This window comes from Notothenia rossii, assembly GCF_949606895.1.
Source record: "Notothenia rossii genome assembly, chromosome: 2".
In the NCBI taxonomy this organism is placed as follows: domain Eukaryota; kingdom Metazoa; phylum Chordata; class Actinopteri; order Perciformes; family Nototheniidae; genus Notothenia; species Notothenia rossii.
In genome coordinates, this window is record NC_136904.1 from 14,785,965 (window position 1) to 14,812,767 (window position 26,803).

The 26,803-nt window shown below is 40.0% G+C and overlaps 1 protein-coding gene across 8 annotated transcripts in view; it reads left to right on the forward strand.

The window, feature by feature from the left end:
• The window catches only part of LOC307028392 (CUB and sushi domain-containing protein 1), a 424,819-nt gene that overhangs the window by 366,762 nt on the left and 31,254 nt on the right, over positions 1-26,803 (forward strand). For all 8 annotated transcript variants that reach the window (XR_013804983.1, XM_079663374.1, XM_079663368.1 and 5 more), the window contains 15 exons: positions 1,989-2,102; positions 3,270-3,386; positions 3,577-3,648; positions 4,121-4,267; positions 7,679-7,867; positions 7,950-8,135; positions 9,042-9,239; positions 12,243-12,416; positions 14,213-14,386; positions 14,686-14,859; positions 16,515-16,703; positions 18,331-18,507; positions 20,573-20,758; positions 23,770-23,946; positions 24,866-25,045. Coding sequence is in view for 7 of the 8 variants with exons in the window: in XM_079663374.1 (XP_079519500.1) it covers positions 1,989-2,102; positions 3,270-3,386; positions 3,577-3,648; positions 4,121-4,267; positions 7,679-7,867; positions 7,950-8,135; positions 9,042-9,239; positions 12,243-12,416; positions 14,213-14,386; positions 14,686-14,859; positions 16,515-16,703; positions 18,331-18,507; positions 20,573-20,758; positions 23,770-23,946; positions 24,866-25,045 (2,454 nt within the window). In the remaining variant the exon portion in view is untranslated. The remainder of the gene's footprint in view (positions 1-1,988; positions 2,103-3,269; positions 3,387-3,576; positions 3,649-4,120; positions 4,268-7,678; positions 7,868-7,949; positions 8,136-9,041; positions 9,240-12,242; positions 12,417-14,212; positions 14,387-14,685; positions 14,860-16,514; positions 16,704-18,330; positions 18,508-20,572; positions 20,759-23,769; positions 23,947-24,865; positions 25,046-26,803) is intronic.

A 26,803-nucleotide genomic window follows, 5' to 3' on the forward strand; every position in this document is an offset into this window, starting at 1 on the left:
CATCAATGGAGATAAAATAAGCCTTCCAACCCCTCTACAATTGGCTCAATGGTATTTAGAGTAAATATGATGTGTTGTTATATCGCTCGTCTCCAATACATTTGAATACCACCTACATTTTGACCATAAATGCTAACAAAAACAAAGCAGCCTATTCTTTGTCCGTAAATAATTAGGATATTTCCAATCTGTTTGAGCTGAAGAGAAATGCAGTTAACCCAGTCATGGCTCTGTAATTGGTAAAAAGTATAAACCTACCCAGTATGTTCTCTCAAGCTTTTGAAATACATTAATTTTGGTAGAAATAATCACATGTCAAGTTCTCCATTTCCCATCAGTTTTGTGTTATGTGATTTGCTCAAAACATTTACTCTTAGGATTGGTGACCTTTTGGATCAACGGGAGATATGTTTTGAAAAAATCTGAGATCTCAATTTGCCCCGCCGATGTATGCAGAGCCTAGCCGCTGCTGGCAAAGCATACAATAATTTCTCTGCACAAAACTCACATTTTGAAATGTCAGCTTTTTTATGAACTCTGGAAAGTTAGTTGATTTTTGAATAATTAGTTGATTTGGGGGATTTGGGGATTTTAGACTTTTAAAGACACTTTTAAATTGGTCAAACCCGAGAGTCAGGAAAGACTTAATCCTCCCTCAAATTGATATTAGAAAATGTTCCTTAGATATGATCTTCCTAACAGGACACTAACAATGTACAGAGTGATAATAATACACCAGAGTGACGTCAAATAATTGACACGTACACCACAGCAGCACCTTTCTCAGCAAGACTGAGTACAAATGAGGGCTATTTTTGAATAATCATACATAGAAACACAAGCCCTCAGAACGTTGGGCTGCATGTACTTAGAATGTTACATTGTCAAACTCTGGCCGGATGGAGTACCTCGGAGACCACACTACCTTTGTTTTTGTCGCTCAGTCTAATAGCCAATTATACAATCTGTGAACACGCTCAAAGAAAGGCCGAATGTTCTTGTTTGTTCTATTTACCTTTTTTCATAGTCCATGCCTCATGCTGAGAGCTTTGGCACTGTGCGCCTCTGGGGCAAAGTTTGAAATAGGCATTACATCTGGCAGACAGGTGGTGGATATCCTCCCGATTCAAGATCAAAACCCCTTCAAACTTTTTTTCTTTTCAAAACAGGGCAACACATCTTAACTATTTTGGAACATACAATATTTACAGTTAATATATAAAGACAGTTATTGGTTGCGGTAATCGTCCTCCTGTCTATACTTGGTATAAATAGATCCTTCCTTGCACAAATGTGTATTAAAATACAAATATTATATTCATTCCTTGCAGCAATGTACTCATGTAGACAATTTAAGGCTTTTATATAAAAATCAGTCTTTTTATTGGAAAGTACCCCAGGTACGTAGGAGAGCATTAACATCGACTCTGAATCTGCTTTTGGATATGATGTGTCCAGGGATTTGTACTTACTGCACAAACATAAAGCACTTGTTAAATGTATAATCTATGATCATTGTAACGACGAGACGCCGTTACTGCTATTTATTAAATGGCATTAATTAGCATTAAGTGTTCACCCCTCATCTTGTCTGTTGTTTCCGGTCGTCTCTGTGTTCCCTCCTGCTGATTAACCGATTGTGTTCACCTGGTGCCCTGTGTTTGCTCCCCCTCACCTGTGTTTAATTGCTCCCCCTCACCTGTGTTTAATTGCTTCCCCTCACCTGTGTCTTGTTAGTGTCTGTGTATTTAAGTGCTGTTTCTTGTAGAGTGGTAGTGTGTGTGAGATCCTGGTGGCTGCAGGCTGGGCTCACGTGAACAGCAGCAGCAGCAGGGTTGAGGCTGTGTGTGTAATATGTTCATGTTTTAATAAATGCCCACGTCGGGTTATATTTTTGGACGTTCTGCCTCTGCCTCCTTGTTTGTTCGGGCCGCTCAACGGTCAGTCTCACAATCATTCAATAGACTTTTTTTTTTGTTCCTGCTTAGGTGATATTGTGAGGTACCGTTGTCTACCTGGATATACACTGGTGGGAAAAGCCGAGCTGATGTGTAAACTCAATACCCATTTGCTTTTTGAAGCCCCGCCACCAACATGTCAAGGTAATGCTACTCCCAAACCAATACAGCATGTGCATGTTTATGTCACAATCATACATTGACTCTGTGTTGTCTCGTTTTAAAAAATCCTCAAACAAATATGAAGACATAAAATGTCATAACTTTGAAAATTATTCGGATACCTTGATCCTACGTATTGGATCAAGTGTCTACATATTGACATGTTATAGCTGGAAAAGCAACTTTGTTTGGTCCAAGTAAGAGATGCCAGTTAGAACCAAGACCAAGACCCTGGACCTAAAAGTAAAGCATTTGTTTTCAAAAGTAATTGATTACATCTGTGCCTTTGCTGCCATGACATGCTTAAATGTCTGCTGTGAGAAAGGTACAGTATATTAGGCAGATTGAGTAAAGCCAAACCAGTTAATGACATGAGAAATAGCACATGTTTCTATTGTGTGACATTCCTACTATTGTGTGTTGAAGTTAACATCTTTCAATTGATAATATATTCCACTTTTTCAATACTATGAAATACTCACAGGTTGTTGTATCAATAGTACAACATTTCATTTTGGCATGTATGTGGCTCTTTATTTCAAGAAATGAAGAGGCAGCAGGAAAGAAGCACTAGATGTTCAGTTAAATGTGTAATACATCCACACTGTGAGGTGCTGGCTGCAGTACCTGGTATTTATACGAGAGAACTGAATACTGATTTGAATTCCTCTTTTGAGAAAACTCTTTTGTGTTGAACAGATGCTCAGCCTTCGCCATCATCGTGTAAGATGAACAGAATGTCCTTTTTATTATAAAGCAGGAGAAGAAAGTTTGGTGCCTTTTGTGTGAAATCCTGATTCCTAAACACTCATCACACAGAAAGATTGAGTCAGACTCCCAGTTTCTCGCTAAAGGCTAATAAATAGGCACATTTTAAAGGCAGAGAAGATGGGCATGTGGCATTGAGATTCTTTCGTAGACCCATCATGACCCTGGCGCAGGCAAGCTAATTTGATAGAAAGTACATTTCAAAAGAAGGGCTCTTTATACATGTGAGTTGGAAAAAGGATACAGATAATGAATATGAACAGGTAAACAAGAACATTGATATGGATTTATTTTGAGAGTGGTTCACACCTAGTATGTTCCAAAGAAAAAAGTTTCACAGTTCTTATCAATCTCACTGGCTTTTGTCTATAACTCCTCCAGCCCAGTGCCCAGCCAATGAGGAGCGGACATTGTCATCAGGAGTGATACTTAGCCCTGGGTTTCCTAGCAACTACCCCAACAGCCAGACGTGCTCCTGGCTGCTTCACATGGTTCCAGGTACAGTGTGTATGGAGGGGGTGTAACCAGTGTGTGTTTCCATCCTGCTGTTTTATATATATATATATATATATATATATATCTGCACTTTGATTATAAATATGTATAACAGTTTTTGTGTGTGTCCCTGCATTTGTGTGTGTGTGTGCGTGCTGCATATATGCTTGTTAATAATGTCTTGTTTTTCCAGGTTACACCATCAACATATATGTAGAGATGTTCCACAGCGAGAAACAATTTGATGAACTGGAGATTTTTGATGGTACACGGAGACGTCCTTTTCTTTTTTGCAAATCACTAGACACACACAGAACATCACATACCCATACATGCATACACACACATATCCACAATATCCACTTTTGAACAGGTGGAGGGTCGTGGTCCATAAACCTGGGATGAAAGTATACAATGTGTTTCAATCAGGATCATGTAAAACAAGTCATCTGGAGGAACTTAGCGACTTAATGATGCTGTCACCTTCATGTGAGGCATGTCTCAGAAACAATAAAACACATTCTCACTACAACATGTTGTTCTTCTTCATCTGAGCTTAGGCTCATACTATTCTAGGGGAACATTATATGTAAACCTACGAATCCCACCAATAAAAACAGACCACTAAGCAAAACGACATATTGTACGTGCATGTGTATTCATGAGAAATACTAATATATATATACAATATACTTTACGCACAGCCGTCCTGAAGTGTCATTCATTTGTTTCTCTAGGATCCTCAGGGCAGAGTCCTCTTCTCGTCGCTCTAAGTGGAAACCACTCATCTCAGCTCAACTTCACATCGAAAACAAACCAGCTCTATCTCCGCTGGTCCACTGACCATGCCACAAACAAGAGAGGGTTCAAGATACGATACTCAGGTACATGCAATATCTTTCATTTTCTACATTCTTTATGTCCCTTTATATATAGCTGGCCTTGTTATTGTTAATAAAACACCAGTTATGCATATTATGCGTCTGTTTACAGACTCTCTGTTCTAAATATTATTTTAGTTTGAATAACAATTACATGTAGATAGGACCGGCAGTTGCTCAGTCAGTAGGTGCTTGGACTGGGAGCCGTAGGGTTGCGGTTCAAGGGCCCAAACAGACTTAAAGTATGGAGTGTGGACTGTTACTTGGAGAGGTCCTAGTTCACCTCCTGCCCTGCCGTGGTGCCCTTGAGCAAGGCACTGGACAGCCCCCCCCTCACTCCCATTGCTCCCTGGGCGCTGCACAATAGCTCCTACTACTAGACTCCTGGTACTAGGAAACACATGTCACTGTGTGTGCTGTGTGCTCTGCATGTGTGGCCATTAAAAAGGGTTTCATCCCTCCCAATATTATAGATGTGCATTACTTGCATGTCAGGGAGGAAATCTTGAATGTGAGATTAGATCAGGATTAGTGTGTTGCCATCTGAAGAATACTGCCTGCTGGCTGCCCTGCTTTTGTCTATGCTTTCACATTGTACCCTTCCTTCTGTGTGGAAAAAGGTTTGACTAATGTTGGCTGAAGTGATTGGTCTCTAATAGAATTTATAACCAGCTCCTTGCTTATGATGAAAATGAATTGGTGCATCAAGGCTGTAGGTACCTGAGCATTGATCATTGAGAAGACGTTCCTAACTGGAAACATTATTTTTTAATGCATCAGACTAATTAAGAGCGAAAGAGAATTAGGAAATCCACTTTGTTAATTTGCCAATTTGTTTCAGCTTGAGTTTATTATATCTATCTGCAGGTTCTTGCCAACAGTGTCGCATTCTGATCCTTAGCTTTGTTCGGTTTAGGTTGGCAGGTTTTCAGACGCTCCTTATTCATTGCTTTTAACATTTGAGGAGTGTATTGAAGATGACCATCACTTTCGATATTTCTAAATATAATTTACAGTCCTCTTGGACTTGAGATGAGTGAGTCACAAGGTCTGTCTCATGGCTGTCTGTACTGAAGAGCAGAGTGATATATTTTAGTCTGTGGGTTATATCGGCACAATGGCTTGAAGTAATAGTGTTTTCTTTTGCCCATGGTGTTGTATTGTCTTGACAAAAGCAGCTATACAGAGGACATAAATGTATGGTTGAGACTTTCACTTACAATACACTTTTGATGCTCTCGTATATTGAAGCACACATATTGCACAGTATATATATTGTATACCTAGCTTTAGCTTATAACATGGATCACTCTTCAAAGGGTTATTTCAGGTGTAAGACCTGGTTGAAGGGCCAATGTAACAATTGAGTGTAGCGTCAGTGAAGTTATTATGTTATCTTTACGAGGGTCCTCAAAAGTGGGGTGACTTTGTGTGACTCTGGATCTGTGTGGGCTGTAACATTCACTGCTGCGTTTTCGTTATCGTTTTTCCTTGTTGTTCATGCTTGCTTTAGCTGTGAAATGACCTTGCAGACATTATGCTTAATGGTATCAGGCTTACCCACTGACCTTTCTGAAAGCAGCAATAGCTCATCGCTTGTATGCATCTTTCCTGGTGATTCACTATGAATTTCCACTCCTCTCTTTGTATCTCTCTTTGTGATATGTGTTCAGTTGCTGCCTGAATGTGTGTGGGGGCACTTGCTAATGCTATAAACAATAATGGCCCTTAGTACATTTTAAGTAGGTATCAGCAATTGTACAGAAGTGCCATCAATAATATTTATCTCAGCATATTTTACCTCTATGTGAGAACAAAGCTATTATATTTCTTACATAAACATTAAGAGGTCAGCATTACCCAGCTAAAGCTATTTCAAATGGTACCAAAGCCAACAAATGTTTGTCAGTATCTTAGGGAGACATTGATAGCTATATTACAAATGGTTAAATATGCAGTCACTTTAATTATAAAGATAAGCATTGTGTGTTGACACGTTATTATAATATATATATGGTATATTATATCAAGGCTAGGGTTACATGTTAGTGTATATATATATGAAACTAGATATGCATTGATGTCGGTTGTACATTAAGAAAGCAGGGTTTTCAAATTAAGCTGCTTAACTATCGTAAAATCCTTTGTCCCATTTTATCTGTGAAAGTAATACCTATCTATCTCCTTCTTATCCAAAATGTATCAACGAACATCACCATTTATTTTTTGCATGTATTAGGAATTTGCCACCGAACAAATTAAGCATAGTGATGATGAAAACTGAGAATGGTGTGGTGTGTATCATTCAATGCAGAGGCAACGAATGATACACAGCATGCCATTCTTTGCCTCTGCCTCGTCCATTATCCTGCAGCTGACGGACAGCCTCTAATAACTCTATTGTTGCGTTTTCCAGTATAGCACTTTTGGAACATTATCAATGTTTTGTTCATAGGAATTTCTCTTATCTCTCTTGCAATTTCCCATACTGCATCTGTATTTAAGCTTTATTTTTTATTTTTTTGGAAGTCAAACTCAATGTATTCCGCAGACTGGAATGGAAGTAAAGTCTACCCTGAAAGTCTCAATAAAATGTTCTTTTCAACTCAGTTTTAACATCTGATCCTTTGATATCGAGGCCCTTATGATAAAATCTTCAACAGGAGTTCATGTCCCTTTTATTATAATTATAAACATTCAGTAGTTAGGAACTAGAAGACTGGGCCTTCATCCTCGGACTGAATATTCGTGCAACCTCAGAATATTCCTGTTTGAGAGAAGTGGACTGATAAGATATACAATTAATGATGCAGATTACACAGACATTTTAGAGCAGATAGAGTGAGCAAAAAGAAGGCCAATATGACTCTTTTGAGGAAAGGGAGGCATAAGATACTTCTTGGAAACAAAAGTTTACAGTAGAATGAAAATGAAAGCTACTCTTTTGTCCTGACGTGGGAAAGTAAATCCTCCAATGTGAAGCTGAAAGGGAAAAGAGCCGGTACAAGGCGGAGCAACGACCACACCGGACCGGGAGGAGCAAGTGGCCCATTGAGGCCTGTTGTGGAGGATGGTTATATTGTACTGATTATATATTCAGTTCCTGGAAAACAAAAACAATGCATTACTTGAAAAGGTTTCAGAAAGTTATTTATTTGCGTCCATTATAGTGATGATATAATGCCAGAAGGAATAAAGCTCATATTTGATATGCCTGGCATTAGTGCCGTATTGTTTCCAGGCACACCTTTTCTCATTTTAAATACACCCCCACGGAGCTCACCTTCTGTTTTCTCTCCTGCTCATTATTATCTCCAAAGCAAAAATGAGTTAGATGAGACTGGTTAGTTTCCTGTGAAGTGTGAACACAGAACAAATGTTGTTTCCCCAACTTTTCTTCCTCTGTATCTCCAGCTGCCTACTGTAGCATCAATGATCCTCCAGTGAACGGTGGCGTGGTCAACCGAACCAAACTCCGTCCAGGGAGCAGACTTCAGTTTTATTGTAACCGTGGTTACCGCATGATAGGCTCAAGCAATGCCACCTGCAGGCTTCACCCCAATGGGCTTTACCAGTGGGACGTACTAACACCGTTTTGTCAAGGTACTATTTTAAACGATTGCTTCAAAAGAGATGACAGCAGTTTGTGAACGATACCATTTCAACACTTATCTCTTTACGGCAGCTGTCTCATGCGGAATTCCACAGTCACCCGGCAACGGAAGCTTCCAAGCCAACCAGTACACCGTTGGTAGCCAGGTCACCTACCAGTGTAACCATGGTTTCCACCTTGACCCAGGTGCTCAAATGACTGCAGAGTGTTTGGAGGATGGCAGCTGGAGTAATGCTGCCTCAGCCCCCAGATGCCTACGTAAGTTGTATGTATGCTTTTTGTAGTTGTAGTACACCAACGTGGATTAAACGTTTGGTTTTTTTACCACAATGTTGGGGAAATTAATGGATAAAATGCACGGATTATTATTATTATTATTATTATTATTATTATTCCCACTCCGATCGGGACACTAGGTCCACCGTTTCCCCGCAGCGAGGCTCCCCTCGCTGACAGTTTGCGTGGGCTGGGTGCAGTGGCGGACTGGCCATCGGGACGAATCCCGATGGGCCGGTACCGAAGTGGGCCGGTCGGATAAGTCACTAGCACATCCCCCACTCCCCCCGTTGACAGCTTAATAGCAGTACCAAAGTGGGCCGGTCGAGAGTCCCGGGCTGATTTTTAGTCCCAGTCCACCACTGGCTACATGACCGTATGATCGCCCATATTGACGCACCTAATTCCTAAACTTCTAACAGATACAACATAAACCGATCCTTCAGTCTCATATGAGCTCTCAGACACGTTCAAAATTAAACTGTTTTCGCTGTCTGAGCTTGCTGCTGTGTGCGCCATCGTGCGTTTGCATGCAGATGCTGGGATCCGGACGGTGCAGCTGGAGCTCTTGGCCCGCAATTACGTCAGACATACTTTGGCGGGATTTGAAGAATCCCCAAGAAGATCCAGAATATGGTCAACATTGAAGGGCAGATTAATGGTTATCAAAGTACAAATATCCAAAATCAGTTCAGTAACGGTTTCAAGGGGACAATATTTACTCAAATTGATGGGTTTGGATGATGGCTGAAACCCGTGTCACAGGCTCTTTAAAGTTTTGGAAAACATTCAATCAAATGGGAGTCGATACAGTAGCTTGTAGTTGAGGACATAAATGAAGCCTGAATGTTTTATGTAATATTCATTTGACTACATTTTATTTTCCAGCGGTCCACTGCCCCAGCACCGAGGGCACCTTGTCAGATCACATGACCTCCCGCCTGCTCTCTGGTAGGTCGGCAGAGTTTGGATCTATGGTGATGCTGGAGTGCTCCACAGGGTACTATTTGGGAGTGGGTCATCGGACTCTTCGCTGCCTTGCCAATGGGACCTGGGAGGGGTCAGACGACCTAGCTACATGCAAGAGTAAGTATTTAAAAAAACCACAAACAACATTGTGACTATCCTGTGTGCAAATTAAATCTCAAATGCTGCTGTCAAAGCATCTAACCCCGTCCCCTCTGAACAAGATAATAAAACTTCACTATGATATTAGTTTTGTGCGCCTGTTCACCTCCCATGGCAACTCGATGACGAATAACTTTATTTATGAGTCAACTCAGACTTCGAGCCTAGAACTGTATTATAAGAGATACCCTTTAAACTGGGTTGATACACACATATAACCACATATATTAAGTGCTTCAACGTCATTTTTTACTATTTATGTTTCGTAAGTTATTAAAGTAAACACCCTTTCATAGATGGAGAAGAAAGGCACATGAACAGAGTGATGAAAAAAGGTTCTTTCTCAGACACACGCACACACACACACACCATATACAGGAATGTCTCAGAAAATTAGAATATTGTGATAAAGTTCTTTATTTTCTGTAATGCAATTTAAAAAAAAAAAAAAAAAATGTCATACATTCTGGATTCATTACAAATCAACTGAAATATTGCAAGCCTTTTATTATTTTAATATTGCTGATTATGGCATACAGCTTAAGAAAACTCAAATATCCTATCTCTAAATATTAGAATATCATGAAAAAGTATACTAGTAGGGTGTTCAACGAATCACTTGAATCGTCTAATTAACTCGAAACACCTGCAAGGGTTTCCTGAGCCTTGAAAAACACTCAGCTTGGTTCAGTAAACTAAATCACAAGTATGGGGAAGACTGCTGATCTGACTGCTGTCCAGAGGACCGTCATTGACACCCTCCATCAGGAGGGTAAGACACAAAAATAAATTTCTCAAAGAGCAAGCTGTTCACAGAGTGCAGTTTCAAAGCACATCCACAAAAAGTCTGTTGGAAGGGGGAAATGTGGCAGGAAACGCTGCACAACCAAGAGAGATGACCGCAGCCTTAACAGCATTGTGAAGAAGAGTCGCTTCCAGAATTTGGGGGAGCTTCAAAGACAGTGGACTGAAGCTGGAGTCCAGGTATCAAAAGTCACTGTTCACAGACGTGTCCGGGAAATGGGCTACAATAGCCGTATTCCCATGGTCAAGCCACTTCTGAACTCAAGACAACGGAAGAGGCGTCTGACTTGGGCTAAGGAAAAGAAGCACTGGACAGTTGCACAGCGGTCCAAAGTCCTCTTTTCAGACGAAAGCAAGTTTTGTATTTCATTTGGAAGTCAAGGCGCCAGAGTCTGGAGAAAGGCTGGAGAGGAGCAAAATCCAAGTTGCTTGAAATCCAGTGTGAAGTTCCCACAGTCAGCGATGGTTTGGGGAGCCATGTCAGCTGCTGGTGTTGGTCCACTGTGTTTCATCAAGCCCAGAGTAAATGCAGCTGTGTACCAAGAGATTTTAGAGCACTACATGCTTCCGTCTGCTGAAAAGCTCTATGGAGATGAGGAATTCATTTTCCAGCATGATCTGGCACCTGCCCACAGTGCCAAAACCACCAGTAACTGGTGTACTGACCATGGCATTACTGTCCTCGATTGGCCTGCAAATTCCCCTGACCTGAACCCCATAGAGAATATGTGGGGTATTGTGAAGAAGAAGCTGAAAGACACCAGACCCAACAATGCTAATGAGCTAAAGGCCGCTATTGAAGCATCCTGGGCATCCATAACACCTCAGCAATGCCACAGGCTGATTGCCTCCATGCCACGCCGCATTGATGCAGTAATCCGTGCAAAAGGATTCCCAACCAAGTACTGAGTGCATTAATGGACATTTTCAAATGTTTGATTGTGTTTTGCTGTTATAAATCTTTTTTTTTTACTTGGTCTGAGGAACTATTCTAATTTTTTGAGATAGGATTTTTGAGTTTTCTTAAGCTGTATGCCATAATCAGCAATATTAAAATAATAAAAGGCTTGCAATATTTCAGTTGATTTGTAATGAATCCAGAATGTATGAAAATTTGTTTTTTTAATTGCATTACAGAAAATAAAGAACTTTATCACAATATTCTAATTTTCTGAGACAGTCCTGTATACTGTAGACACATATAGACACACCTGCATGAGCGGGCATCACATTCGCTATCAAAACAATAAAACCACAATGCAGTTGCTTCCAGAGGCTGTTTTGAATGAGTCATCAATACAGCTTGCCCACCATTGTAAAGGAAAAGAGACAGTCAAAGGGATTTATGATTCTTTGTGCATGAAAAACCTGTGTTTGAGCAAAAGCATGGAAATGTATTAAAATGGCCGCCGCTGGTCTCGGATTGATTGCAGGACAGAGTTACTTTCTGTCTGTCTTTTTTTTAAAGAGTTACCAGGGGCATCTTTACTGCACATTGTCTTGGGACCGTGATAACTATTTTAATCAGAATGCTATTTCTGGGCAATAGTGGAAGATTGGCTTTTCGAATTGAGTGTTACTATGAAATGTGCCTTTGCTGCTTCTTTCATAAAGGGAAGGGGTGTTAGCGCATTGTGACTTTGAAAACGTTCCAATAGGCACCAGGATTTCTTAGCATTGCATAATATATTACGTGCCAATGAAATGGGTACACTTGAAAAGTTTAAAACATGATTACAAATTGAAACCCATCTTACATTAGACCAATGTTTTTGTTAAATGTGTTTTTGCTACATTTTAAATATATTTCTTAATTGTTAGTTGACCTATATAACACTGCTGCAGCTCTGAGGGATTTGGCAATGTAACAGAATTGTCTTTACTTTAAGTTGGCCAGTGGTTTGGAAACAGTGTCAGGATATTAAGGAAGACAAGGTCTTAAATCTTCTGACCTAAATCTAATTCAGCCTGGTATAGTCCCCAAAACTCAATTGACACTGTTCTAATCCAGGATGGTTTATAGTGTCATCTTACTTACAGATTTTTGGAATTAAAGATAATAAAACCGTACCCGTTGCTGCTTAATGTGATGTTATATATCATTTCCATTGTCTTTTTGTAACCATGTGATGCTATCATATTTATTTCATTGTTTAGTCATCTCTTGTGGAGAGCTTCCCACTCCACCCTTTGGGACCAAACTGGGGACGCTGACTACATTTGGAGCAACTGCAATCTTTATGTGTAACCATGGTTACACGCTGGTGGGGTCACATGTCAGGGAGTGCGGTGCTAACGGGCTGTGGAGCGGAGCAGAGACCAGGTGTCTAGGTAAGGTCCATTTAATGTGATGGCATGTACATCGTGTTGTGTCTGTCCAAAACCCCTTTAGCCGAAAAAATTACAATCTCTTCGAAAAAGAAAGTAAATCTTTTTATGTTAACATTTCTGTACAGAGTCAGGTTAGGGCATGGTATCAACAGTCACACTGGCTGTATTATCAATATTACAGTATTCAATATAGCACGCAAGAGCAAAACAGTTCATATGATATTCCAATTTAAAGGCACATTTGTGCGAAAAAGAAAAAGGCATTTCATGTATATTTTTCTGCCATAACCTGCGTCAAGGACATTTGTAAAACCTTAGGCTCTAATAGAAATACCAATGTTACAGGTAAGCTTTATTAATTTATGGGATTGCTACAGGTGTCTAGGTAAGGGCTATGGAAATGAGACCAGCAGAAAGGAAGACAAACTACGCACATGCCTCAGTAACTCAAATGATCTATTACTGAGGCTTTTTATTACTTAATACATTAAGGGCTTGATATAGACCTTCAGAATGCACTGACCAGAGATGATTAATCCTGATTTTACATACACACTCTGGTTCAGGATTCAGCCTCGAAGTTACGCCTGAATAATAAGTCTCACGCGGGATGCACAGTTTATGTGATGAGCGTATAAATCAAGCCACCGTCACATTCAAATCTGAGATTCTGGTGCTGCTAGCAGGGCAGCAACATATACCTGAGCGTTTATTAAAGAAGAGTTCAAAATTGATTTAATCAAAAGTTAATCACCTCTACAAATATGGGTTTAAGTGGCCAGATGCAAATGTGTTTACCACAGGCCGTGTATTGCTGCTTTCTGCAGGTCTCATGCTGACATAATACAATCACAAATGTTATTTAATTAAAAGCTGTTGTAATTGATTAAAGAAATGTTGGGAAAAAACACTTGCTGCTCACAATTTGGAAAAGCCATGACTTGCAGTGAGTAACATGCAGCCTTTTTTACACCTTCATCTTTGTATTCAGGAGGCACACATATTAATGATTAATTTGCTTCAGAAGAACCCTTAAAATAATGACACGTCTATATAGTATTGGTTTGATCAAATCAGACATCTTGGATAATGATTTTCCTTATACATGTGGTCTTTTAAAAAGTAGTAGAAACATTTGCATTACATCAACAGTAGTCTCCAAAGAGCTTTGCAAAATGTTGAATCTTATAGATCTTTTCACAGCATTAATTAAAGTTTGAGACATTGTCGTATGTGCAAAGCAATTGGGGAAAAAAAAAGCCTATTAAAAGCTAAATACATGAAAAAGTACTGGGACACAGTCCTGACTTCGTGCAGCACAAAAACATGAAGCGAAATATGAGTGATTGATCTCCTAATAGATGAAATGGTACTGAGCAGAATTAAATGATTCCCACACCTAGGCCAATGTGCCAAAGTTGTTCAGAAATCATGAAAGGATGTGGCACTTCAAGGCCTCTTAGGAGAACGCACTTAAATTGTGTTAATTTGCCAATTTGAAAATGCCTTTAGGGCGGTCACAGAGCAGCGCAGCCTTCTCACATTGATTTCATAAATGCACTGAGGATGTCAATCACCCGTCATAAAGGGGATTGATGTCTACTTTAAGTAAAGACAGCTCATATACAGTGTTTGACGGACTAACTGTTGCAATAAGTAGTTGAAATGGGCGTCTTAAGGTCGTAACTATGGGAACATTGATCCAGCACTGATGATTTAAAGTCACGGATAGGGAAAGTGACCTAAAGTTATTTCTCATTATACTGCATTAATCCCTATCATTTCTTCTCCTGCAGCTGGTCACTGTGACTCTCCAGATCCTATAGTCAATGGACACATTAGTGGAGAAGGCTCTAGTTTCCGTGACACTGTGGTGTACCAGTGCATGTTGGGATATCGTCTTATTGGCACATCAGTCAGGATCTGTCAGCAAGACCATCGGTGGTCTGGAACAACTCCCGTCTGCGTCCGTAAGTTCTTCGTGATTCGAAAACCATTGTAGTTCATCTGTATTGTATGATGAGTCATTTCTCTTTCAGTTAATGTGAAGAGCTAAAATGCTTTTTTTATATAAAGTAAATCCATTACACACTAGTCTCAAAATAAACCACATCTTCTTTGAAAGCCTTTCAGGGGTTTAAATGGTTCCTTGAATGAAAGCCTCTGCAGCATCTTTGTATTCCAAAAAATATGGAATATAACACAATGCTGGAAATAATACTTTTTTCACACCTCAAATTTCTCATCATACTTCTCTCTGCTCCCTCAGCCATCACTTGTGGTCACCCCGGCAACCCAGGCAACGGGCGAACCAATGGCAGCGAGTTCAACCTCAATGATGTTGTAAACTTCACCTGCAACAGAGGTTACGTCCTGACTGGAAATGCACGTGCTCAGTGCAGACTCAACGGCCAGTGGAGCAGCCCCCTACCTGTCTGCAAAGGTCACAAACACAGTTATTACCAAAGTTGCACACTGACGTACATCCGTGCAAATATTCGAGTGGAATAAACTCTTGAAATTATAGTGCACACTGCACAGACAACATGTAGTGTTTTATGTTCAGTTTCACTTATGTTATGTGTTTAGTACTGAAATAAATGATTTAGCTTTTTTGTCTTGATTTAGATAACATACTTTACTGACAATTCCAACACCTTGGATCCTATCAGTTGAAGAGTAAAATATCATCATAAAATCAGAAACCCATGCATTTAAATGGTCATCATGGATTCAGTATTTGTTTTTGCCCTGATTTGCTTCTCGCTCCAGTATGTCAACTGGAACATTTTTGGCCAAATCTTCTGCCAGCTGACTGTAAAATTGAGAACTGAATAATTGTAGCGTATAAAAACACTTAACATTGTGCTGTATTCAGCATTCATACATGCGCACAAACACAGCTGGGTTCATGTCCAGAGACACGTTCTACTCTGTTAACCATGCATGGTCCTTACACTACAAGCCCCCTGAAGACCTCCGGTAGTGTAACGGATATGATATGCTAAAACACACACACACACACAGAGCCATGAGAGCAGATCGATTCACCATCGTCGTTCACATGGGTTTTCTATGAGGAGATTTACGTTCGCCTGCTTGCTTTCTCCCTCTCCCTCAATTGTTCTGTCCTATCCCTCTCTCCTGCTCTCTCTCCAACCCAGCAGCAGCTGTCAATTATAAGAGTGAAACTTTCTTTGTTCCCTTGGGGTGCCAGACACACACACACACCCTTATCCATGTCCCCCATGGACTTGAATTTGAGTGAATGTCAGTCTCCCCTGTGACATGTGAAAAATAAAACCTCGCTCTTATTGGACTGGCCTCCAACCAGAGAGAGTAGAAGGGACCAGAGGGGAGAGTAGAACAAAGGGCTCCAGAAAAGAGAGCGGGACACGACCAAAGAGCAATTTTTAGACAAGACCAGAGTAACATAGATAATTTGTAACCCTGTGATCCGGGGTTTAGTACCCCAAAAGTGCCCAATTGTGTCCTGTTTTCTAATGGCTGCTTTTCAAAGATTAAGCTCCAAACTATTCAGTCATTTGATTTAGTTGTGCCCCAAATCCCTCCAAATCCAATGTAAGGTGCAATATATTGACTGTCTATAGATCCATTTAAGGACGTGTGTGTGTGTGACATTTATGCACTTCAGTGTCTTCAAAAAAGATTCACAATGGCACAAATATAGCAGCCATGCACTACTTTCCGCTAACAACCCCATTATGGAAATTGTTGCACTTTCGGGGGGAAAAAATGACAGTCATTAACTGTCAAGAATGACTTAAAGTAATGATGATTACGGTGTGTCCATATTAATATAATGGTCACTTTAAACTAAATTGTAGACTGCCTATTATACAGAGAGTAGTCATTTCAGCCACAGACAATGTTATCTACGCCGTAATGTTATAAACATATTTATTTCATTAAAAATATATATTTTAGGTGTTAGACCTTCTCTTCTCCTGTCTTTACATTACTGTTGTATTAGATTTTTCTTAGTGCAATCTCCAACCATCAATATGAAGAAAATGTCACTGAAGTCTACTTAAATAAATAGTTTGATTAGGTTTTAACAGTGTTGCTCTTCTGCAGTGGTCAACTGTTCCGACCCCGGCCACGTGGAGAATGGTGTGCGCCAGTCGGGCCTACGTTACCCAGAAGTCTTCAGCTACGGTGTATCCGTGGCGATCCACTGTAAACGAGGCTTCTACCTCCTTGGCTCCGCCATCCTCACATGCCAGCACGAAGGACGGTGGGACCGACCAATCCCTCGCTGCCTAGGTATGGATGGAATAATGATCTTTTCTTGAATTGATAGAAACTGTCAATGCAAGTTTAGGAGACAAAGGGCATTCATAGGCCTTTTTAATGAAATGGTTTCTACTATTGAAAAACAGGTTACAACTTTTTGGAACCCTGCAAAAAACAAGGTCTGCAAAAGTTTGGCATGCTGAACAGAGGTAGACATAGACAGGTGTTTATTTTGTCTTTATATTTTTCAGAGAAAGCCATTTGTGAAAGTGAAATGGCTTGGAGAGCTACTGGGAGGAGGATGAGGAGCGAATGAAAAATTGAGAGAATAAGACAGGGTTCAAGGGATAAAATGGGAGGGAAGTAATCATAAAAAGAGGGCAAGAGTATGAAAGAAAGAAGCTTAAAGGTTTGAGCATCTGTGTGAGTGTGTGTGTGTGTGCGCGTGTGTTGTCTATGTCTGTGTGAAGAGAAGGAAAAAAGGTAAGCATGTGTCTCTTCGGGCAATAGGCATTCTTGTGAGGGAGCTACAATGGCCGATGGAAACATAGAGATTAAACTAGAGAGCGATGGAGAGAGGAGGCTGATTCAGAGATGGAGAGAGAAGCACAGGGAGGAGAACAGCAGTGAGGACACAGTAACAGAGAGATAGAGACAAGGAAGCAGACAGAGAGGGAGAGAGCAGCAGACTCTGGAGGGGTGTCTGTGCATCGAGCATTACATTTGAGAAACAGTGTCTTATCGGAAAATTGGGGGTTGAGGGCTGATGACTAAGAGACAAGGAGAGGATAGAATAATACAATTTGGGGGTAAGGGGAGATATCGCAGGACCAGTCAGTCGGCAGAAATAGAAAATCAAGAACAGTTTCATATCTGTTTCCCCAAGTAAGATGTGCTCTGTAAATGTCGATTTTCCCCAAATTGAAGGAAAACGAAATAGCAGATTACCGCACTGATGTTCGCTGCTTTGACACTGTGGAATGATTTTGTTGGCTAAAGTGAATTTAGTTTGAGATAAGTTATTGGTTCTCTCTTAGGCAGTTCAATTAAACTCAATAAAGATAAGCTTGAGTGTCATGACGATATTCTTCTATATGGTTAAGGACAGGAGTATGGGTACTGCTTAATGATGTGTATATTTACAAGTTTACGCAGCCTAACCATTTGGTGCATCATTTTTATGCCTTGTCAAATGTTACAATATAACCGTCCTCGGTTTGATTCCAACCTGGGGACCTTTTTTGCATGTCAAATGTTCCCACTGCAGACAAAGGGGTAGACAAACAACCGAGTGTAAACATATTTTTACATATTAATTTTTTTTTAATCCGAAAAGATTAAAAAAAAAGTAATTGTAAGAGAAAAGGGTTTCTTTCCACACTTAATGAATATGCATGCAGTAAAAAACAAGCGAGATTGTATTGTTGTTGAAGTTTTTGTTGCTTTTTGCTGAGTGTGTACTTTGACACCAACCTGTGTCTGGGTTGTTTGTGTACCAACCCAGTGTTATTTCCATCCCATCCTTGCTGTCACCCTCTCCCTCTGGCTGTCTCCTGCCAAGACACAGCTGCACCACCTAATGCAGTAGTATCTGGAATCTATACTTGGACCCAGTCTCGCACACACACACTAACACTCTCTTTCAATCTCTCTGTAGCTATTTCCTGTGGCGACCCGGGTGTACCCCCTAATGCGGTAATATCTGGGACTCACAGTTGGACGTACGGTTCAGTGCTGCAGTACTCCTGTCTGCCTGCAGGGGTGCTGGTGGGCAACGCTTCTCGTCACTGTCAGGAGGACACCACGTGGAGCGGAGCGCCGCCATACTGCACTGGTAAAGGCGCAATGGTCCACTGGTCGGGAGGCACAGTTTTCAGCTGGTGGAAAAGCAAAGCGTAGAAAAGTATTTTTACTTTGTCATGCATAATCCTACAGGCTGTCATAAAATGGGAGACATGTTTGATTGTGATTTTAAATCTAAAGTGATAATCCAGCAAACACACCCTTCAAAATCAACGGCATCGATATTGGAGAGTTTAGTTTGTGAAAAAATGTAAGTGCTCGAAGAAAATAAACAAATATATGTACATCAAGAAAGCTAATTGCCAGATTAAGCTCAACAGCTATACAAACTACAAAAGAACAACTAAAACTTGCTGCTTTAAAGAAAAATGGTTTTAGTTCAAAAATGGTTTCAGCCGTCAGAAAATAGATTCATCCAATCTGGTGCAACAAGCACAAGGAATATCACACAGGCAAGTCTGTACAAAGATGTTTTCAGATTGTTGTTTCTCCAGCAACAATAGCAGGTACTAACAGGAGCAGACAAGTAAAATATGATCGACAGACATGTCCCTGTGTGACTCAGATTTCCATATACATTTCAGCACACACTTCTTCAACTGGGTTGGCCTTTGATGTTAGATCAGTGGGTGTGATGTACTGCATTTATATGATGACAGCGGTAGACTGTCAACGAGGCTACTACCTACTCTAGCCAAAGGTCATTCTTCATGTTGGCCTCACAATAAAATGGCTCTGTAGTCCAAATCTGGGGTGGTAGGCATACATAATGCACAACAAATGCCTACTACCCCAGTCTTCTACAATGTTATTAGGCTTTGTTGAAGCTTGTCCTGTTTAGTAACTTGTGCTTTGTTATGTCATGGACTAAGCCTGACTAAACTTAAATATTCAGCAGAATTACGACTGTCACTTTTGCCTGCAGCCACCAACATTCCTAAACTGCTCATTCTGCAAACAAACATGTTAATATTTGAGAGTCCCAAACAAGTAAACAATGCAGCGGCAATTTATTTAACGCAATCATTTGATCTGTTATGGCAACATTAGGTAACATAATGATGGGAAAACAGGAATGAATCCAACTCTCTGGCACACTCTTTCCACCCCAATACATATTTCCCTAGATCTGCCACTGTTGGCCGAACGAGCATGTGTTACAGGACAAGACTTGCCCTAATTCTAGACATTAATAACATAACATACCAGAAGAAACATTATCATTTAAAATCCATTCAACCATTCACTGACAAACTGTAGCAAGTTGTTTTTATCTTTGATTATAATTACTTACAGCTCACTGAAAACTAGGCTCTCTATGAACATGCTGCCCTTCTTTGTACATTGCTCCACAAAATCATCTCTGTCCCACTTACATAAGACATACTGTAGGGAGAAATCATTTCAACTATTTTCCACAGCGTTAACTCCAGTCATTTCCCTGCTGGTGTTTGTGACAGATTTCACCATTCTGCTTATGCTAGTCAATTTGAGAAAGTAGCATGGGTCGTTATTATCACTTCATTTAAAAATACAGAGAACAAACATGTATAACTAGTGTAAACTGAGCAATCTACTCTTCTGCAAGTGAGCAGGCTTGAGCTGCATGTGTAACAAGAGGCAGGGGAATGAGGCGATGAGTCCTGGTTTACTTCCCAGGCTGTAAGTGCTGCTTTGCAGTTGGCTTACACAGATCCCACAACACGAAAACACTACAACTGATCATTTCCAAACTCAGCATCAACTGTCCCAATAGCTGAAATGCAATAAGCTTACTCTGCACGCCTCAAAAATGAACGCTCAGCAGGGCAGAATCCATTCTGCAGCTGAGGACCTCATTGAGATGCAAGACGCTGCATTTGGAGCTGTACCCTGTTAAACTCTCAAATCCCTACCGGTGGAATTTAAGCCGCTAAAATTGTGACACGCTCAGTGCTTTTAATGCTAGAACAATTTAGTATAGCCTAAATGCAAAGTGCAGTTCTTCAAAGTTTTCCATGTGTGGGTATGTGCATTTAATGTATATGTGTATTTGTCACTTCACGAGTGTGTAAGACTGAGTCACTTTATGTACTTAATGTCTCTCGCTGCTATAGGTGTAAGTCCAGGAATCTGTGGCGACCCGGGGATGCCTCCCCATGGCGCCCGTCTAGGAGGCGAGGAATTTAAAACCAAGAGCCTGCTGCGTTTCAGCTGCGAGGCGGGATATAATCTGATTGGCTCAGCCGAGAGGACCTGCCTACACAACGGGACTTGGAGCGGCACACAGCCTGTCTGCCAAGGTGGGGAAGCGTGTCAATGTGTCTCTATACACCCTTACTGCAACTCACTCTCCTAGCATCAAACAAATCACCTTTATTTTAATAAATTGAAATACATCATTGCACTTGATTCTGTAGTATTGAATGTTAAAGCATTGAGTTTCAGTCTGATATTCCATTTATATACATCCTTCATTAGTCATGTTTAATATTTAAAAAACTGCTGCCTGTTTCACCCAAGGGACTTGATTTGGCAACATTTGATATGTCTGTTTAGAAAACGTCATATACTTAGATACCAACTAATCCCTGTCTTATTTGACGTTACCTTTGGGTCCCAACCCAGATTCTATAAAACATTGCTATATAAAAATAAACATTGCTGTAAAATTAATCAGAGCATATTTTGTGTATTTGTGGCATATGGAATTAATTATTCAGCATTTTATGGGAAAATAAATCAGCAGAGCTAAGTTAAACAGCTTAATCTTTTCTTAGAGAATCAGGGCACTTGGCATGCTTGTGACAGTAAGTAAATAATCCATTACCAAACGTAGCTTAAAGTATGTTACATACACTGCCCGCCGTACATTGTACCCAATGTATCGTGAGCAAAGATTACACATTGCTTATATGCATGCATTCAGATAGATGACATTCATAAAGAGTAGAATACATATATACAGTTTTATCTTTCCATGAATGTTACACACACTTTTAAAATTAAATGGTGATCTAATATGTTGACCAAATTTGCAATTATCTTTCGAAAGGAAAAGTCCACATATGTAGGAGGTTTATAGCACTAGCAGTTTGTAGAAAAAAAGAGATTTCAGTTCACGAGTGTTCGCATGTTTAAATCTGTGTGGCCCATATACGACGGATTGAAGGGTGCCACTCCTCCCTTACTGAACTGGATCTTCCACAGCGCTGTGATAATAAAGTGCGTCCTATACAAAAGCAGTTTTCAAAGACACTCTTTAAACCCATGGGAGTTTAGGGGGAAATTTAAAGTGGGTCCCCATAGTGCTGTAGGGACACTAGAATACTAAGCTGCTGCCCGTGTTAGCTTCCCCATCCCCAACTATGTTAGGATGGATGAGGAAAGCACCGCTGTAATTTAGCTTCATCGCACTCTGATGCAGATTTTAGATTCAGTTAGATAAAGATAAACAGGCAGTCATTTAAGTGGGTAGGGGGAGGAAGAGTGAGTCATATGTGTCAGTGTGCTCTTCTGCATTACTGTAGGTGACCTAAACACCAGCAGTTTACTAAATATAGTAAGTACTGTGTGTACTGTGAAGCATAAAGACCACACTGACTTAGATGAGAGAAATGAGCAGTCACTGAATTAACATTGACAAATATATTTGGCATCTTTAGTTTAAACCTTTTTAGGGGAACCAACAATTCATGGTTTTATAGTCATTCATCTTATGATGTTCTTTCTAGATTAAGCATTTGGTCCATAAAATGTCTGAGAATGCTATTGTTGAATGTCTTGTAATGTCAGTATAAAACCCGAATATATGCTTTTTGATTTAATATCAATGTAATGAGAGGAAGAAATATTTTTTTTTTTTTAGGGTAAAAACAGACTCTTTGAAGTTGAGCAAAAACGGTTGACAATTATTTTTCTGTGGATTAAATTATTGTTGTAGTTTTAAACTCGCAAAAATGTAGCCCTCTGGCCTTACCTTAGAGGTGTGTGTCTCTCTTTGTGTGTGCGCCAGGGTCTGTGTTTGTGTACCTAATTATTTATGTCTGCCTACAGCTGTTTTTCATTAAGCTAATAGTGGCTGATTCAGAAAGGATGAAGCATCTATCACTGAGACACAAACACAAAGAAATCCATACACACACACACACACACACACACACACGCACGCACGCACGCATACAGACCTTTACTCACAGTGTGGATACTGATTACACTGCCGTAGATGTACATTATGTGCACCACCTACACACACTTGGACAGAGCTTTTAAGGGCTCTAACTAATGAATCCCGTCAATAGGTGTTTGATTGTTAAGCCGCTGTCAGTTGTCATGATCTTATTAGTGAAATGTGCTTTGGTTGCTTGCTTATCCCTGTCTCTGTTGTTAATGTGCTGTGCCAGCAAACTAAAGATCGATGAATCACTATTTTGGACAACAGACTCCATAGCCATGTGCATTCTTGTGTCCTTCAACACAGTTTTGTCTTTCAATCCACCAGATCAGGAGTGGTTCAAAGACAAAGAAAGCTCAGGGTGGATTTAGACCCCAGCATTTGGCACAGATACAAACCAAGGACTACGGAACAACTCAGCACAAAAAAACTATCATTATACATAAATGTATAAATAGCTACTTTATTTAGTAGGAGACCCCCAAAAATACAGTTATTTTACAATGACCTAAAATTGCTCTTTTTGATTTGAACAGCATTAACTGAAAGATTCACATTATTTATTTTTTCACCAAAAGTCCTTGCAACAGACTGTTCACTGTAAATAAACTATGAGGGAACCATCATTGTCTCTGCAAATAGTCATGGTCCATCTACATCAGCAGATGTCTTTTGGCTGCTGGTAGGCCAGCAATCAATATAGGTATTTGTTTTTTCTACAGTAAGTGTCAATTTCAATAAAGAATCCTCATTCAACAATGTAATCAATAGAAACATGGTACAGATTATTACTTTACCTCTGACTGACATGAAAGACCATTTCTGGGCCATCCTATACTATTTTCAAAAATGCCAGGAACTCCCTGGGGGGGTGTGTAGATGAATTACCAGCCTCCTGCCAGCCTCTAGCACACAACTGGAATACTGTACAGCTGCCATTCAGAGCTGGGAATCAATCCAACACCCTTTAGTTGTTAATCAGCCTCACTGCCTCAAAGACATATTTTATGTTTTTTCCAGCTGACTCCAGTGCTACGCTCATTATTGCAGCCTACAGCTGATCCTTGAGTGACAGCATTGCTCACACTGATATCATCACCAAGATTAATCCCCGCTGTTTAATATTTCCTCAATTCTCAGCTGTATCCTGTGGTAACCCTGGCACTCCAGCACACGGCAGAATAGTCGTAAATGATGGCGTCACCTTCGGCAGCTCGGTAGCTTATGCATGCTGGGACGGCTTCAAAACATCAGGTCTGACCAACAGACACTGCACAACCAATGGGACATGGACAGGACAACCCCCAGACTGCGCAGGTAGGATAGATATAATATCATTGCTTCTACTGTTACTATGTGTGTTATCAGTGGTTACAGCAGCCGGTGCAGTCAATATTACAAAAGATGTTCATTACTATGACAGTCAATTAGCATCAGTATTGGTTATCGATAAAATGTAACAACAGTTTTTTTATTTCTTAAAGTACTGTATTTAAGTACCATTTTGCGCTCAAACTCCATCTAGTTTATACTTTAGCTTGTCTCAATTATAGAGGGAAATATTGTCATCTCTATTGCACTGCATTTATCTTATGTGTAGTTTATTTTCACATCACAAACACGTATTAACTTATATGATAGTATGCAGTTATATACAACCAACTGCCTAAATTGCCCCTATATTGCCGAACTTGTTGTGACAAAACTGAATGATATGACATTCTACCATAACATAAGACTTTTTAAGACTCTGAGTATGTAACATTGTAAGATTTTTGCTATCTTTTTTGATAACATTTTATAACATTGTAACATTTTGAGTATAGGACCATTACTTAAGTGAGTACTTCTTCCACCTCTGGTGCATCAATAGTGGTGTTTTAGTAAAGGATCCAAGGGTAGTATACATTTAGCATGGACTGTGCAACCCGCTGCTGTGCAGGTACAGACCTATACATTTGTAATATTATTGTGTCTGGGATTTCAGCTTCTAAAGTTAAACAGAGCCAGACAGAAGCTTGGGGAAAAGAAGGTGGGAGGTGGATGAAAACATGCTGGTACGTGCTTCAGGAACGTTTTTGTTTTTTTAAAAGGCAGGATGTAAGACAGATGAGTAGGAGGTCGAAGTTAAGGGGCAGGCGAGTAAAAACAATGTTGTTCTGTTACAGCCCTTGTGCACCACTACATCTAACATAACCTGATTTATGACTTGTCACTTTTCTCTCCCTTCCTTTAGTGATCAGTTGCGGAGATCCTGGCCCAGTAGCGAATGGCATCTATATAGGAAGTGATTTTAGTTTCAACCACACAGTGACGTATCGCTGTAACCCCGGTCACCTGATGGAGCCGCCTGCTCGCAGCGTTCTGCGCTGCAGCAAGGAGGGAACCTGGAACCAGACCAAACCCAGCTGCAGAGGTGAGAACATCTTCCACTCTAAATAACTCCTTCCCAAGAAATGATGGACAATGCAAGTTTGAGCTTAGGATGGATCCACAGGTCCAGTAGCATGTCTGGAAACACTGTCTGGCAAATTTGTTTTTATATGAGCCATCATTTGTTTTTGTTTTTTAACATAAACGCATTATGTATTCAGTAGTGTTCACCTTTGTTTAATTAAATTATGTTATATGTTATTTTTATATTGAATGTGTTTTAAGAAGTCAAACTAAAAGGTGCTTACACAATATATAATCAAAAATGAATAATGCACTTTTTAAACACAAATGCTATATACTGTACAGATTACAAACAACTGCCTTACATTTGTTTTTTTAAATAGTTATGTACTGAGACATTTTGCAATTACATTTATTTTTAAAACTTGATTATTTTATTTGCACATGTATTTTTAAAGAGTAATTACGTTTATTTCAATAACAACAAACTATATTGTACTGTAAAAATGTAAGTATGAGCAAGAATATCATATCAACAACAAATTATAATTTGGATAGTCATTGTTCGTATATTGTCATATTAATGCGTCATTGATTCACTTTTTACAAATCTCATGGTAACGGCAAAGTTCTAATAGTTAAAAACAATAAAGTAAAGCAATGGCAGTTGTTGCTACAGAGCTGTGCAACTGTAGCAAATAAAGCTCCACAAAAACAAGGGACAATTTGAATGGGAGCTGGCATACTAGAATGAGAGACTGTGACTTTCAACAGCACATTAGAAAGAGGCCAAGAGAAGATTTACATTGCTGCTTAAAATAAAACCGTGGTGAGTTAGGGTTTATTCCCTGAAACCCTTCTTTTTATCACCAACACAAAAGGGGAAAATAAAACCGAACGCATTGAAATAAAATGAATCCAAGTTTTCCAACGGCCCATATTAGCAGTTCAGACGATGATGCTCAACAACAGGAACAGGGATGGTTTCCTGAGATCCTCCCTGCCGTTTCTTCCCACAAACAGAACATCTCCTGCTGGCTCTTGCAGTTGCAGAAGCTTTGAACTGAGATGAAAACATGTAGAAAGCCGGCAGAGTGGCTACTGAGGGGGAACCAGAGAGTGATGCAGAGAGGGGGAAACAGCAGAAGTGAAAGATACTGTAGGTGATAGAAAATGAGACTTAGGCTGCAGGTCTAAAGGGAAGAAACAGTGTGGAGATACAACTGATGAAAGTCCTCTCTCTTTCTGTATCTTTCCCCTCGTCTCTTTTCTCCTCCTCTTCCTGTTCTGCTCACATGTTTCTGTTCAGTTCCCCCGTTTTCCTCCCCTATGTTTTCTCCTACTTCAAACAATCCATAAGTCTTCATTTGATCCTATTTTGGAACAGTAGCTTCCTCCTACACAGACACACCAGCACACACTGAAACATATTGAATGAAGAAGTTGTAAGCTATAAAGGTGTAGCTCGACAGGCAGAATAAATCAAGTGAGCCAGGAGGAGAGATTTAGAATGGGAAGTAATGAGGATGAGAACTAGGGGGGGAAAGAAAGGAAGTATCAAGAGAGGAGAGAATTGATGGAATGAAGAGGTGTAGTGGAACAAACATCAACAAATAGAGGAGCTACAAAAAACACACAAAGATAGAGTAATGCAGAGATTAAGAAACACAGAAATTGTGAAGTGGCTTAAGAGATTTTTAAGAGTGGAATGAAGAGAGGAAATGAGAGAAGGTGATGAGCCATCAGTGCAGCTACAAGGAGAGATAGACAGAGAAGT